Source organism: Lupinus angustifolius, chromosome LG07 (genome assembly GCF_001865875.1).
Source record: "Lupinus angustifolius cultivar Tanjil chromosome LG07, LupAngTanjil_v1.0, whole genome shotgun sequence".
Lineage (NCBI taxonomy): Eukaryota > Viridiplantae > Streptophyta > Magnoliopsida > Fabales > Fabaceae > Lupinus > Lupinus angustifolius.
This window is the reverse complement of record NC_032015.1, coordinates 18,574,560-18,590,554: the sequence shown is the minus strand read 5'-3', so window position 1 is coordinate 18,590,554 and position 15,995 is coordinate 18,574,560. Positions and strand designations below refer to the sequence as shown.

Sequence of the window (15,995 nt, the reverse complement as noted above, 5' to 3'; positions counted from 1 at the left end):
CGTTGTTGATATGACATTTTCAATACATAATGAAGAGAGCAATGTTGATATGACATCTTCAACAATGCTCCTTTAAGCAACTCATGCATTGTTGAATTGATGTAAATTAACAACGCTTTTAAAGGTGCGTTGTTAAATAACAATCATTCAAGCTAGTGCTAATTCAAGAGTGTTGTTCATGTTTGCGTTGTTGAAGTTATATTCATATATTTAATGTAACAATGCTTGCTTTAATGAGCATTATTGATGATCTCATGCCTTGTTTTTAACAATGCTGTTATAGTAAAAGTGGTTGAATGACTATTGTTAATGGTGATATCTAGCATAGTAAAAAACTCAACCCTAAAGTTTGAAGGAAAAGTCTAACCCTAAAAATATGCACATAAAACCTAACATATTTGATATTATCTCATCCCTATAAGAAAAAAATATATATATTTGAGGAGGGGAACATATGGGACAAGAGTTGCATATCCCTACACAGCTCGATGCCCTTTTTCATTATTTTCCATTTGTAACAACACATTATTAAGTATTCTAATAGTACTATTTTTTTTCAAAATGCCATCCATTTTATGAATTCAAAATAAAATAATCTACAATGATAAGATCATGGTCCCCTTTACTCATGAGTCCATTTGGGAAGACAACTAGTATGCATGTTATAAACTTATAATGACATTTGTAACTAAAGTATACATTATTTTTATAATATGATTATTATGCAAAAAATTTCCACTAGAAAAACTTATTTAATAAAGGGAAGAAAGATACAATAATATATTTTATTAACTGAGTAGCAAAAATGTCAACATGATAATACTCTTGGGAGACATCCCATGTTACCAAATTGACATGAAATTCAAACAACAACATAACTCAAATGACAAGACATGTAATGAAATTCACACATTTTTTTCTTAGAAATTCTTAGTACCCAAAATTAATCTATTTTGAAGCAGAAAGAGCTTCAATGCGACCTTTGAAAAAAGCCAAAAGTGGTTCTCTAGGAGGTAAACTTTCCTTGATAATTGGATGATTGATAAGTTCTTGGCTCCAATTATAGAGTTTGGGAAATTTGTCACTAGTGAATATTTGAAGTCCTGTAACTTCTTGAAATATAGGGACCCAATAAGCTATTATTGTAGCTGCTATGTCCAAAAAGCCAATCTCATCACCACCAAAGAATTTGCTTTTTAGTTCATTCTCAAGAAACTGAAGAGCCTCAAGTGATTCTTCAACACCCTTTTCACGTTCTACTTCATCAAGGGTGAAAACAGCTTTTCTTACAGCTGCAAAAACCTGATCTCACAAAATAAAATACTTATTAGTAATAATCATGTTATAAGTCGGAATAATCAAATGTGTAGTATAAAAAAAATTATATTCGTTTAAAGGAACTGTAACACCCCAGTCTTCAATGATATATATGGGTTCATGAATTTATTAAATATATCACCCTTTAAACTTAAATATTATTATAATATTTTATTCCTCCAAAAGGAAGCTTCCGCGACTTGGACTCATGATGTTAGGGACTTTATAAACTTCAGTGACTTAATGAAATTTATGACTACAAGTCTATGAGATGAAGAGTTCGAGTCACAAAAATTTCTTTTAGAGGAATAAAATACTAGAAGTGTATTTAAGCATGGATGGTGACATACTCATAGGTCCAAAAGAGTTAGATGTTAAGGCTCGAATGTTATATATCAATAAAAATGAATCACACAATTTTCTTTGAGATAAAATGAAATATAGATACATATAGATTATATGCATGATCTCACTATAAAACTTTGGTGGCTTACAAACATTACAAGTGAAAAGTATCAAAAAAGCTCATAAAAAATCATTATCCTCCTCAAAAGGGATTGTGTATAGACTCATATTATTACCAAATGACCCAAGAGTTAATATGCCTAATACCTCATATTTTCTCTATATGCTTTCAAACTAGCTTTAAATACCTTGTATCCAACATTATTAGGTAAAAATTAACGAAAAATTACCTTATCATCAATGAACTTGGACCAAAAACGAGCCAAAGCTCTTTGGTATGGTTCAGTAGGCAAGATAGGGTTACCTTTAAAAGCTTCCTCAATATACTCAACAATAATAAGAGATTCTGAAACAGGTTTCTCATTATGAACAAGCACCGGAACCTTCTTATGAATTGGGTTGTATTTGAGAAGCAAATCACTCTTATTACCCAAATTTTCTTCTATGAATTCATACTCAATTCCCTTAAGTTTAAGGGCAATCACTACCCTACAAACAAATGGGCTTCCCCTAACTCCCAAAAGCTTAACCTCTCCCTGATTTTCAGCCATCACAACACTTTGATTATTGACTCAAATAATTGTTAACAATTTACTTGTTTGTGGTATGTGACTCCTAACTTTGATTGCATTTATATAGAGCTAGATTCATTGTTCAGCGTACACGTGGTCAATTAGAATATGCTATATTATTAGATTTCAAATCTTGGAGAACAAGTTGAAGAAAAAAGAAATAAATATAAAAATACAAGTTCAGCATAATGTAGCACCATGTTGAGAATAACAAATTGATTTTTGCTTATATTGGATTACACAATGAATAGAAGGATCTGGAAAAGAGAAAATAAACAAATATTGATTGTAGAAAAAGATGCCAAAGTACACAAAGGTTAATGAGTGATGTAATGAATTACGTCAGCAATTAAAATAGTTATTAAATGATATATGATAATTTAAAATGGTAGTTTATGAGGTAATATTATGGTGGATATATTTAGAAAGAATAAAATATCTTCTAATTTAAGGAAATAAATTAAATTTTGCCAACCTATAATAGTCTGATATGTCAACAATATTTTAATGAAATAACACACATAGTATTTCATGAAAGAATACCTAGGAAAAATGTCACAATTTTAATTGAATGAGGAGATAATTTATCATATACTATTATGATAAATTTGGAATTTGAACAATTCTTTGTATATGATATTATATGTGGACATGACTCATCAATCAAAACTTTTGTAAAAGTATTGGAAATCACCGGTCAATATATGTGGACATTGTGGACAAAACTTATATGTGGACATTGACTTTGAGGTCGTTCATTATCTTCTACGAAATTGCATAACTTCAAAATTAGAGGTCACTTGAAGGGTTTGCAATGAGTTAGGCTTATTGAATATTTGAGTCTATTATTATTTTGTGTATTCAAATTGTGATCACTACAAACTTGAATTCATTTTCTCTGTTTAGGTTTGGTTCTCGTCAAACATCATTTAATTTTGAGTTCAAAGATTATTTAATCTTAAAAATTTGTATTAATAGGTCCTGGGGGATTAGATAAGGACTATGTATAAGGGAAGGTGCAATTTTTTGATAGGGTATTGTTCCACCCGGTCCAAAAGTCATGTCATGACCGGACTAAACTGTCAGGTGCCGGTCCAGACACTTTTAGGTTTTGTTCGATCAACCGAACAATTTAGAGAAGTACGTTATTGACGTGACATATTCATCTATCATGTCGCTTGTACATGATTGTCACGTCACCTAAAGAATACAAACTTCTACCACAAGTTTGTATGCCAAAGTTTGAATAAAAATTACAGTTCAAAACAAGTTGTGAGGTCAAAATAAAAATAAGTACACATTATATATCAAAAAATACACTTTCTTTTCGGGACCATGAATCTAATATATTTTTTGAGATCAACTTTTAAATAAAACTTTAACGGCCTCTTACTTTGCTCACCCAAGATTAGACCTTGTATTAATTATACATCAATCATATGATGATATAATGAATTTATGCGTAGAGTAATAATTACCGATAATACAATTGATTTAAAAAGAATAAAAACAATATCATATTTATCATATATTATTTATGAATGTAAAAAAAATATTTGGGCCAATCATAAACAGGGTGTTCATGGGCCCAGTATGGCCCAAGGTTAAGAGGAAAAGTCTAACCCAACAAATATGCACACAAAAACTAACATATTTGACATTATCTCATTCCTATAAGAAAAATGTATATTGAGGAGGGAATCATATCTAATGTCTCACTTTTTGTATCACTCTGTATATTATCAACTCTGATTGGTTAGAAAAAATTATTTAAATTAAAATTGTAATCATTAAATTTTTTTTGACTAATCACACCTCTGATATATTGAGTAACATAAAGTTGTGGTATAAGAGATGTGTCTTCCTAAATGAGGGGATGACTTGGAAAGAGTTACCCATCCCTACACGGCTTGATACCCTTTTCAGTATGAAAATGGATCCTCTCCATTACAAGAGGGTCTAGTACCACATAGGATTATGACATGTGGTTTTAAAAAGATTTAAATAGTGTAGATTTCAAAGTATTTTTTAACAAAAAATATTTTAAATGATGAAATTAAATCTGTACCTCACATTCCAGTACTGGACCTTCTAGTACTGGAGAGGATCTCAGCCCTTTCAATATTCTTTTCCCATTTGTAAGGAGAAATTATTAATTATCCTAGGACTTATTTTTCAAAATGTCATTTATTTTATGAATTAAAAATAAAATAGATAATAAATTATCACAATGGATAAGATCATGGTCCCCCCACTACTCATGAGTCCATTTAGGTGTATATGTTAATAAGGAATACGGGTATAAACTTATAATGACATTTGTCTAATATGTATACGTGTAAGTATTCTTTTACAGTGTCAGTAAATTATCTATTATTGACATATTAATCATTATTGATTCTCAAACAAAAATAATGCAAATCAATGATGAATAATGTGCTGACAATATAAAAAACTTTACACAGTCAGTACATAAATTTTAAAAAATTTGTAATTAACTATAGTATACATAATTTTTATATATGATCATTGACCGGTAATTAAATACAATTTTCAGATCTTATTATTTTCTCTGTCTTTTAATGGCTTTGGTTAATTTTGAGGAAAAAAAGAGTATTTAGAAATTAAGTTATAAATATAGTTTAAACTTCAAGTTTTCAATACGAAGTTTCATTTTTCCTCAAGCTATGTTTTAGAATTAGTTTTTGGAGGGTCACAAATGAGAAGAAAAGGTTTGAGAGTCGTGAATATATACGTGAGATAATTCTGACGTCTTTATTGTTATTTCAATCATACAAAATTACATATAACAATTTTAATTACGAAATATTAAATTATCTTTATCTCTTATTAAATTATTGATATATACATATTTTTTAACTCATATTCCTATTGTTTGAGATTGATTATACAATTTTTATATACTATAAATATCAAATATAATAATTTACATATATACATTTTCATTTATGTGTGGAGTAGAGAATTTAGAAAGAAAGTGATGGTTCACGTGATTGTATGATATAATTAATTTAGAAAACGCTAGTAAATAACCAAATGAAAAAATTGATTCTATCTGTTTGAAGTTTTTAAAGTTTATTAACAATTATTTTGCCACACCTTAGAAAACTGATACATGCAATCAAGGTAATCAGAGTAAATATTTGATCAAATGCTTTTTTTCTAACAGACAAATAAGTATATAAAAATATTATTTTGGTGTTACAAATAAATATAGAATAAAGGATTATTGTATCCACAAGGATTTGTTAGATAGTAATCTTTCAACTAAAAATTATTATTTTAAGTTACGATTTAAAGAGTTATTTTTCTGAAGACACAATAAATTAGAATTACAATACAATGATAAAAGGAGCTAGGGTTGAAGACACGTCAATTGTGCTAGTCATCAATGTCTTGGTCCGTCCTAGCATTTTATCAAAAGTATATTTATGTCTAGTAACTACAATGATAAAATTTAGTTTTATAAACCTTCAAATACATCTCTATGTCTAGTAACACATACTATTTAGTTTGAAAGTTATAAAATCATAATATTAGTTCTATGTCTAGATAAGTAAAATGCATGTAATAGTAAATAATACAAGTCTATGTCTAGCAAATGTGCTACTTGTTGAGTTATGCAAGTTCATAATAATGCAAGAAAGAACCACACTACGCTAGAATAGCAAAACAACATCGTTTAAATTTGTCATTTAACAATGTTTTTGTGATGCTTTCTATGTGAGTGCAATAGTACATAAAGTTATATTCAACAACGTTTTTTGTAGTACGATAGAATGTAGATATTTAACAACGGTTACAGTGTTGGTGTAGTGAAAGCGATCGTTGCGCAGCGTTGGTCACAAGCAATCAAATAAAGGGCATATAATAAATAGAAGAGAAGAAACAAGAGAATTTGGTAACAGGGTTCGGCCAACTATGCCTACATCATCGGGAGCGCTGAGCGGCTACCAATATATTATTAGAGAATAAGGATTACAAACACTAGCACACTCATGGGCCTACCATGTGGTGTTTCTATTTTGTGCTTATATCTGATGCACATTATAACAAGAGACTTGAGTCCAATATATAACATTGGTTACTCTACTATATTCCAATACTAGACAATGTGAGACTAGCACAATAACATATTTCAAACATCCCCAACAATCTCCACCTTGATTGAATAGACGAATATCTGATCCTTATGAGATCTACACAAGAGTCTCCACCTTAGCGAATATATGACTCTACCTTATTCAATGTCTAATTCTCTTTAACTGCTCCCCTGCATCAAAGACCTTATGAATATCTTGACAATGTTACAAGAGCCTAGCTCTCCAAACTTGTAGTGCAGCTTCCCGTACCGCCATCAAATGGAACACGTCGCCTAGCCACATATTGATAGGAAGTCTTTCGATATATTGGAACATTCACACAAAAGTTTATCAACAATCGTCTTCTTCAATATTCAATCAAACTGAACCTTGGAGCTTCCTTGAAAAGTCTCAATCGCTACCACCATTGTCTACTCTGACAATACTAGTTCAGAAGAACTATCACACTCCACCATAAGGAGTATACCCATAACACACACCTTGTGTCAATGCTAACCAATGTTCGTGCCACATCCTTGGATCCAAGCCAATGCCCATGTCACACCCTGCATCTCTACCAATGCCCGTGTTACAAATTTGCATTAAAGCCAATGCACATGTTACACCCTACATCAAAGCCAGTCAGTGCCTTTGTGTTTTTGTGTATCTGCTAACAATTAACATCCTTCACTATGACGTCTCATATATGCCATTATGATATTTCCCTTCTCATCTCAAATGAGAATATTCTCTCAACATCTAGAGAGATATTGTCAACATCTGTCTCTGGGTTAGACTCAACACATGAGTCCCTATCTCCACCTTGATCCTAACCCAATACATGAACTTATGGGGTTATGGATCAAACATACATCGCCCACACCACAATCCCGCCATGTTTCCTTCTCCTTCAACTCATCTACTCTATCTTTGCTTGTACATTTGACGCACCTTGTCTAGCCATCACGCCTTCATCCTCTTTAACCATTATCTGACATCTGGGTTAAGAGCCATCTACCAATTGGCTCTGATACCAATTTTTGGTGCAGCGGAAGCGATCGTTGCACAACGTTAGCCACAAGCAAACAAATAAAGGGCATATAATAAATAGAAGAGAAGAAACAAGAGAATTTGGTAACGATGTTCGGCCAACTGTGCCTACGTCCCCGAGAGCGTTGAACGGCTACCAATATATTATTAGAGAATAAGGATTACAAATCCTAGCACACCCATGGGCCTACCTGCCCATAGGGTGTTTCTATTTGGTGCTTATATTTGGTGCACATTATAACAAGGGACTTGAGTCCAATATATAACATTGGTTACTCTATTCTATTTCAACACTAGACAATGTGGGACTAACACAATAATATATTTCAAGCATCCCCAACATACTAAAGCAAGCGTTGTTAAATGTCTACTTTCTAAATAAGACAATATCTCTCCCAAATATTTTATCAAACACATGACAAACATGTCCAACTCCATCACATTTACAATAGATTTGTTAAATCACCAACGACTTCAACTACATTCAACCTTAACAGATTCTAATATTATAAAATAACATAAGAGTAATGAGATCTTATGCAAATTGTTCATTCTTTCTCCTCCAATTTCACCATAGCCAAAAACCTAGAACATCATAGATGCATAACTTCACAACAAATAAGGATCATACTATTAGTGAAGAGAAATAAATGAGCTAAAATAAGATAATGATTTACTTTAAGTGAGCTAAAATAAGATATCGATTTACTTTATGCTTGAAGAGAAAAACCATAAATCGATAACTTGTTTGAAGAGATAAACTAAAAACAAAAGAGAAAAAAATGTAACATATGGAGAGGAAGAAAAGTAAGAGAAATAATAAACTGAGTGATATGTATTATTGTGTGAGGTTTTGATTTTGAATTTGAAAAGATGTCTGCTCACTAAAACAAGCGTTTAACAATACTTATTGAAGAAGTGTTGTTAAATATATGAAGTTTTAACAACATTTTCTTCAATAAGCATTGTTAAAGATAACACCTTTAACCGCACTTTCTTCAATAAGTGTTGTTAAAGATAACACATTTAACATCGCTTATTGAAGAAGTGTTGTTAAATATATGAAGTGTGACTTTTAACAATGTTTGCTTCAATAAGCGCGGTTAAATATAATACATTTAACAACGCTTCCTTCAATAAACGCTGTTAAAGATAACACTTTTAACTACGTTTTCTTCAATAAGCGATGCTAAAGATAACACATTTAACATTGCTTATTGAGGAAGTGCTATTAAATATATGAAATATGACCTTTAACAACGCTTCAATAAGTGTTGTTAAAGATAACACATTTAACAATGTTTGCTTTAATAAGCATTATTAAAGATAACACCTAACAACATTTTCTTCAATAAGCGTTGTTAAATATAACACTTTTAACATTGCTTATTGAAGAAGTGTTGTTAAATATATGAAATATGACCTTTAACATCGCTTTCTTCAATAAGCGTTGTTAAAGATAACAAAAGATAACACTTTTAACAACATTTTGTTCAATAAGTGTTGTTAATTCTCTTATGCCTTACATTTAACAACATTCAACACCCAAGGGATGTTGAATGAGCATTGTTAAATATCAATTCTGGCGTAGTGTCAAAACAACTTATTTAAATATCATGCAATAAGATGATCAAACTTAAAGCAAACATAAAGTAAATAATAACTCAAATATAATCAAAACTTAATGAATTAATAGTGAATGAATTAATGGTGAATCAGTGTATATACATCAAACTCATGTTACATTCAATCTCAATAAGGTTTTAGCTACTCATGTTCACAGGGTGTAAATAAGATAAGCATAAATCACAATTCATATGGTGATAGAACCACACACAAATGAGCATAAATTATCTCTTCTAATACTTACATTTTGATCTCATAACTAAAATAAGCTAAACTACCCTAGAAACTGATAAAAGAAGTATTACAAATCAATATCAAAAAGTGTGTACAATTGAAATGGTCTAAATGCCTATAAATACTATTTTGAGGTTGGCTTCTACGCTCACAGCACTATTGCTGCATTGAACGTGGGATACAATTGGTTGGGCACGACTCTTGGACGCACCAGGTTGCGATGAGCGTGTCTTACGACAATGAGCGTGACTCTTGGACGCACGAGGCTGCGTTGGGCGTGGCTTGCAACACTGGGCGTGACTTCTTCTACTTTGAGCGTGAAGGCTGCGAAATTGGGCAATTTTGCCCAACTTGGCTACCTGAAAGGTTGAGACTCGTCATATGAAGCATTGCGCACAACAAATTCTCTGTGTTGGGCAAAAAAGGCATTATTTAGACTTTTTAAAATGGGATCAAGTTAGAAATTTAGAATAGACATTTGGGTAGGAACATTTTGTATTCGATTTTTCTTAATTCTCATGGTAGTTTAGCTCATATTGAGGTATAGAAGTAATGGAAAAGGGTTAGGTGAAACTAATCTATGCTATTTGAGGAAGTAATTTCTTCTCTTGTGTGCTTAGTTTTTCTCTTTTTAGCTTTGCGTTTAGTTACCATGACATTGTTTAGCTAATTTATTCCTTGTTGGGATTGAATCAAATATGAACTTGTTGTACATATTTTGATTCAAATTTATGCTTACTCGGTATGATTTGATTCTTATGAGTTGTTTATGTGTTTAATGTTTACTTTAAGATCGATAACCTTTTTGTATGAATTTGTGATCATAAATGCATGGAGAAATCCTCATTTAAATTCTAAGTATTTCAACTCATCATATTGGTATAATTTCTAGACTTATATTTATATCAATTTGTTATTATGCATGTTGTTGTTATAGTTCCTAGACTCAGAGTTATTTCAATTATTTATAACTCTCAAATTTTTAACATAGTTGCTAGACATAGAGGTTATTAACGGTTCATAAATCTCCATCTTGTTAGTATAGTTGCTAGACATAGAACTATATTAATAAGCTACTAATATGACTAAGACATTGACGATTAGGTGTTGCATTAAAACTCAATTTCACAAACATAGTTGTTAGAGATAAATGTTTGTTTTGTGAATCATAATTCTTCATCTTATGAGTAGAGTTGCTAGAAAAAGAGCTTTATTTCATGAGCTACTAAATTGACTAAGACATTATCGTTTAATACCATTGATATCCCTTTATTTTGAAAGAATCATAGCTAAATAAAAAAAATGTTGTTGAATCAAGTGTGTATGGATAGTGAGTAGTAAAGTTCAATCTCATAATCTTTATTCCAATAATTTCATTTAATCAATTAGTTACTAGTTAGCAAAAATCAAACCAACCAAAACCCAATTTAAAACCAACTTAGAATAACAATTTTTGATTGAAAAGCAAGTATCAAGTAAGTCTTTGTGGATTCAACAACTCTTTATACTTATTTATGATACCTCAATTTGATAATTTAATTGACCAATTTGCTGATAAGCATTACTCACCTCAAGTAAAAGTAGCAAAAATCTTTAAAATAAGATAGGAAAATATGTAGTATATAAAAAAATGCAATAAACAAGCAATAACTCAAAATAAGGGCATGTCATATTCTGACATGTGAAACTGTTTTTGACATTGGAAGAAAAGTGAAGCCATCATAATGCACCCAATTGTCCTCCTTGCATATGATAATAAAATTGATATAAACAAATTCAAGAAATCAACTGAAAAATAATACTCTTACTTGTAAGAAGCAAATTCAAGAAAGAGATGTCTTACCTATAGCTAAATATGAGAGTATATCTGTTATTTCATATGGTGTATCACTTTATGTACTACTGATTATGATTTGTTAAAAAAAATATTTAAATTAAAAATTTAACAATCAAATATTTTTCTGAACAATCACATATGAATTAATAAAATCAGTGTTGTTAAAACCGTACCGGTTATCAAACCGGTTAGGGTACTGGTATAGTGGTACAGTGGTTCAACCAGTGGTTCAGTAATTAAACCGCATGCCGATTAAACCGGACATACCACCTATAACAAAAAAATTTCAAATAGGTAGATACTCAAATTTATAATCCATATTTATAATCTACTCAAAATTCACATAAATAAACAACTTTAAGTCTTTAACAAATTCAAAGTCTAAATTAAAAAACATATATCAATCCAAAAGTATCACTTAACAACCACAAAATATAAATAAATGACATAAGTTCACAACTCACTCTACAAAACAAATAAATTTGGAGTTTTCATATTTAACACCAAAGAGTCAAAGTTGTCTCATATGAATATTATACTTTTCTACCGAATCCTATCTTCAGACAGTACTCCAAGATTTCACAAATGTCACTGAGATTACACACGAATGTTACGGAAACAAAAGATGTAATCTAAGTATGTCTTGGAAGTATGTGCCTTGAAAAGGGTTGAAGAAGAGTTAGAAAGATGGGTGACATTGTAATTGATTTTTAAGTTTTTAAGTTTTTTTTTTAAAAAAAATATGTGTATAAACTGGCCGGTTTAGTAAAATACCGGCCGTTCCCCGGTTTTGACCGGTTTTTAACCAGTTTTGACCGATTTTGATACTTGACCGGTTCAACACCTGTACCGTACCGGTTAGGGACCCGGTTCACCGGTTTTTCGGTTGAACCGGCCGGTACGAAATGGTTTTTATAACTATTTAAAGGAGAATGAAGCACATGATAACAAATTGTACATTGAATTGTGAGAGAAGGAAAATGAGTACCTTGGAATGTGAGGAAATTATATGATGGTGCTAAAAAGGCATTTGTAATTTGTTGGAGGTGGAAGTGGTAATGGTAAATTTCATTTGCATAGTTTTGTGGGAAAATAATTTATGTTAAATTGCATATATATAATAATAATAATATTGAGAAAATTTTATGTAAAATATGTATGCATTTTATTTAATTTATTCTAGGAGCAAGTTCAGGTTCAAAAGTAAGCTCAATCGATATTTGAAATCAGATTAGCTTTCGAATTTAGGGTTGCGTTTGCGTCCAAAAAATAATTGATCGAGAAGGATCCAGAAAAGAAAGAAAGAAACCTTTTTATGTATGTAAAATAAAATGCTACAAAATGATGCAAGTGATTAGGGCAGCAATATCAAATTGATTTAAGAATAGATTTAATTATATATTATACATGAGAAGTAAAAAAAATGTCAATGTGTTATATAATTATACTGAAATGTTTAAGAAATAGATTATGTGTTAAAAAATAAGAAATTGGGGTGGATGATATATATCAATAGAAGAGCAATCCAGAAAATCCATTTTTAAAACGATAACCCATTTTCACGTTCTTATATCCAGTAAGTGCTTAACATATAACTTTTTGAATGAGTCAATTAATCTATTTTAATACACTAAATGATAATAATATTAATATGTTATTTCAAATTACGTCTCATACACAATCGATATAACACATTTTTATCGACAATAAAACATAAAATAATATATAAGACGTTATTTAGGATAATATAATAATATTATAAAATGAGGATAAGGTACCGGTTGGTGAATCATTGACTCTTTTTATTTTGAAAAAGGAAGTACAATTAAGAATTATGTACAAGTTTTGAAAGCTTCATACCCCTTTAACTTTTGTATTCATTTTATTTTGGGTAGAGAATCTTATTCAAATTTCAAAATTCTAGGAATAGTTGTTCCTCTTTATTAATATGTTTCACACCATGCATTGTGCCATAATATATTAAACTAGGTAAGACATTTAATTATCTCTCTATATATTCAAAACTTGAATTGAATTGGAGCGGGTTCAAATTAAAGGAAGCAAAATATGCTGAACAAAAAACTTTTAAGAAAATTCAACAAAAAAGGAAAAGCAATAAAGTAATATGGCTAGCTTTGCCTTTAATGCTAACACGAAATTCTTGAGACTTCATTTTTCTTCTTCCCTCTCTAGTATTTCAATTTTTTTGTCCACAAGAACATAGTTGTAGCCGTTGGTAGAATATATATATTAACTTTCTGGTTTGAATTTTCTGTTGGAACAACCGGAATCATTAGCAAAGGAGAAAATGTGAACCAAGGAACGTTAGTTCAAGTGGTATATGCTTGATTCCCCTTAAGTAAGATCTCGGGTTCGAGTCTTGTGGATGAAAAAATGTCCGCTGAAAAGTTAGTCCCACGTACCTATGGATGTTTCCGACTCGGATAGGATTGCCTCCAGTGCGAGGATACATTCAACTACAAATGTGTTAGTTTTGTGACTAGGGAAAGCCTTGCAAGGAAAGTAACACATTCAACTGCAACTCAATTACCTTAAACTAATGTCATTTACTCTCGGATTTATAATTACAAGTATTTTTTTTCCAACCCCACTATAACTCATTACTAACGTAGGTTTGCATGATTTGACTAATTTTACTTGAAGTTAAAGGATTATATGTTAATAAAGTAAAGTTCATTTATTTATTATGAATGTATTGTTTTTTTTTCTCACTTAACATTCGATAATCACTAAAACAATAATATATATTGATGATGTAAAAATAGTTTACAATATTACACTATTGTTATTGCAGAATCCATTTTCTCTATATTTTTAATATTGTAATTCTTAAGATACACAAAATATTAGTGTTTTTGATTGATATATATTTTATAATATTCTTTTTATGGACAAAATATAGGTCATTGACCATAGTTCTTTAATTGATCTCAAATAAGCTTATGTCACGATCAATAATCTAATCATTTGTGTCATAGTTCTTTAATAGAGAAGTTTTGTTTTAATTTCCTTTTTAAGAGTAAAAATGTAAATGATCTAATATTATATTTTACTTTTTCTTTAATTTTTATAGTACTTCTCTTTTCTATAACGAAAATGATATTGATTCAAACTAAAATAAAATAAAACTATGGTTACATCTTGTAATCACCAAACTACCCTTTTCACCTCTTGAATTCTAAGCATAGTTCCTAATGCACTCACTCTCTTAAACCGAATGAGACTCCTCTCCAGTAATGGAGATACAAGTGATGCCAAAAACAAAAAAAAAGTGATATATTTTTACATTTATACCTTATGTTTATTATGATAAGACAAATTTACTCTTCAAATTAAAGGGAATTACTAAGTTCAAATTTTGTTTTCAAACCTAATTTTTATCAATTCTTTAAAAGTATTCTAAAAGTTATCTAATTGATTAACCAATTTTTACCACCTTAGTCAAGAAATGAAGAAGTAACTTTATTGGGTCAAAGACACATTGGAGCGGAGGCATAACTAATTGAGGACATTACCCAAATCTGCAATAGCAATTAGTAATTTTAGAATGAGGATGGTTAATCAATTGCACTTGAATATTTTATAAAGTGCAATACGAATATACTATCACGATAGAGATTTATACACAATTAATATATCATCTATTATTCATTTGTATTTTTTTTGATGAAAAATCAATGATAATAAAATATAAATGGTGAATAATGGTATAAAATTCCTGGTACAGTGTGAGCAAATATTTTTTTTTCTATTTTATAATGTTATGAACGTGATGATTATTAAATGAAGCAAAAGTTTGGTATACATTATTGCCAGATCCATTGTTTGCACGACTTCCCATGACATTTATTTGTTACTATATTTTAAAAACAAATCTGCTTTAACTTATCAGCTTTTGATTTTAGATTAAGCATATGGTTATGCAAAAGCCTAGCAAATTTTGAAAAGTTTAAAAAAATTCAAACTAGTTTCATCTAATTTTTTTTTTCTTTTTATTTAACAAGAATCAATTACTTCTTTCATCTTTTTATAATATTTTTGTTTTCGTCCTATTTATAATCATCTTCAAAATTTGATGCATAATAAATGTATTTGTTACCAAAATATTCTTATTTATTCAAATAATTAGAGTTAAAATAGAATAACTTAATTTCAACAAATGCCAATTTTAGCAAATTACATAATTTTTTTTAATAAATTTGGTGATATTTTACTCAAATACTTGAGGTACACCAAGTGCAAGACAACATTGTAGATTTGTGGTACATTCTATGTACATGTTACCTATGTAGTATGTACATTGTACTTGAGAATCTAATGCTACGTATCATAGCGTTACATTACATGAACCACTTATTTGAATATCAAACTTTTTCAACAACATATTCATCTCACTATCAAGATTTATACAATCTAGAAATTGATATATCCTTCATTTATATTACTTATATTTAAAAAAAATAATTATTAAATATGAATAGTAGATGATGTAACTATAATGTAAAAAATTCTTATATTTTTATTGCCTACATATTTTTCTCTATTATATAGAAAAAATTATATACTAACAATGTATGAGTTTTATACACTGTCATGTATCATCCACTATTGATAGTTAATCATTGTTCACTTTTCAGAAAGTAATACAAATAAATGATAAATAATGTAATATCTATTTATAAATCTTTAAAATAATAGTATATAGATTTACACTATTGATTTGTATCCATTTACTTTTATATATATATATATATATATATATATATATTT

At 29.7% G+C, this 15,995-nt stretch overlaps 1 protein-coding gene across 1 annotated transcript; it reads right to left on the bottom strand.

Annotated features, from left to right (window-relative positions):
- On the bottom strand, positions 759-2,392 carry LOC109352610 (probable glutathione S-transferase). Its single transcript, XM_019594733.1, has 2 exons — positions 2,013-2,392; positions 759-1,302 (listed from the first exon to the last, which is right to left on the bottom strand). The coding sequence occupies exons 1-2, from the start codon at positions 2,331-2,333 to the stop codon at positions 949-951; spliced, it is 675 nt and encodes a 224-aa protein (XP_019450278.1). The 5' UTR covers positions 2,334-2,392; the 3' UTR covers positions 759-948.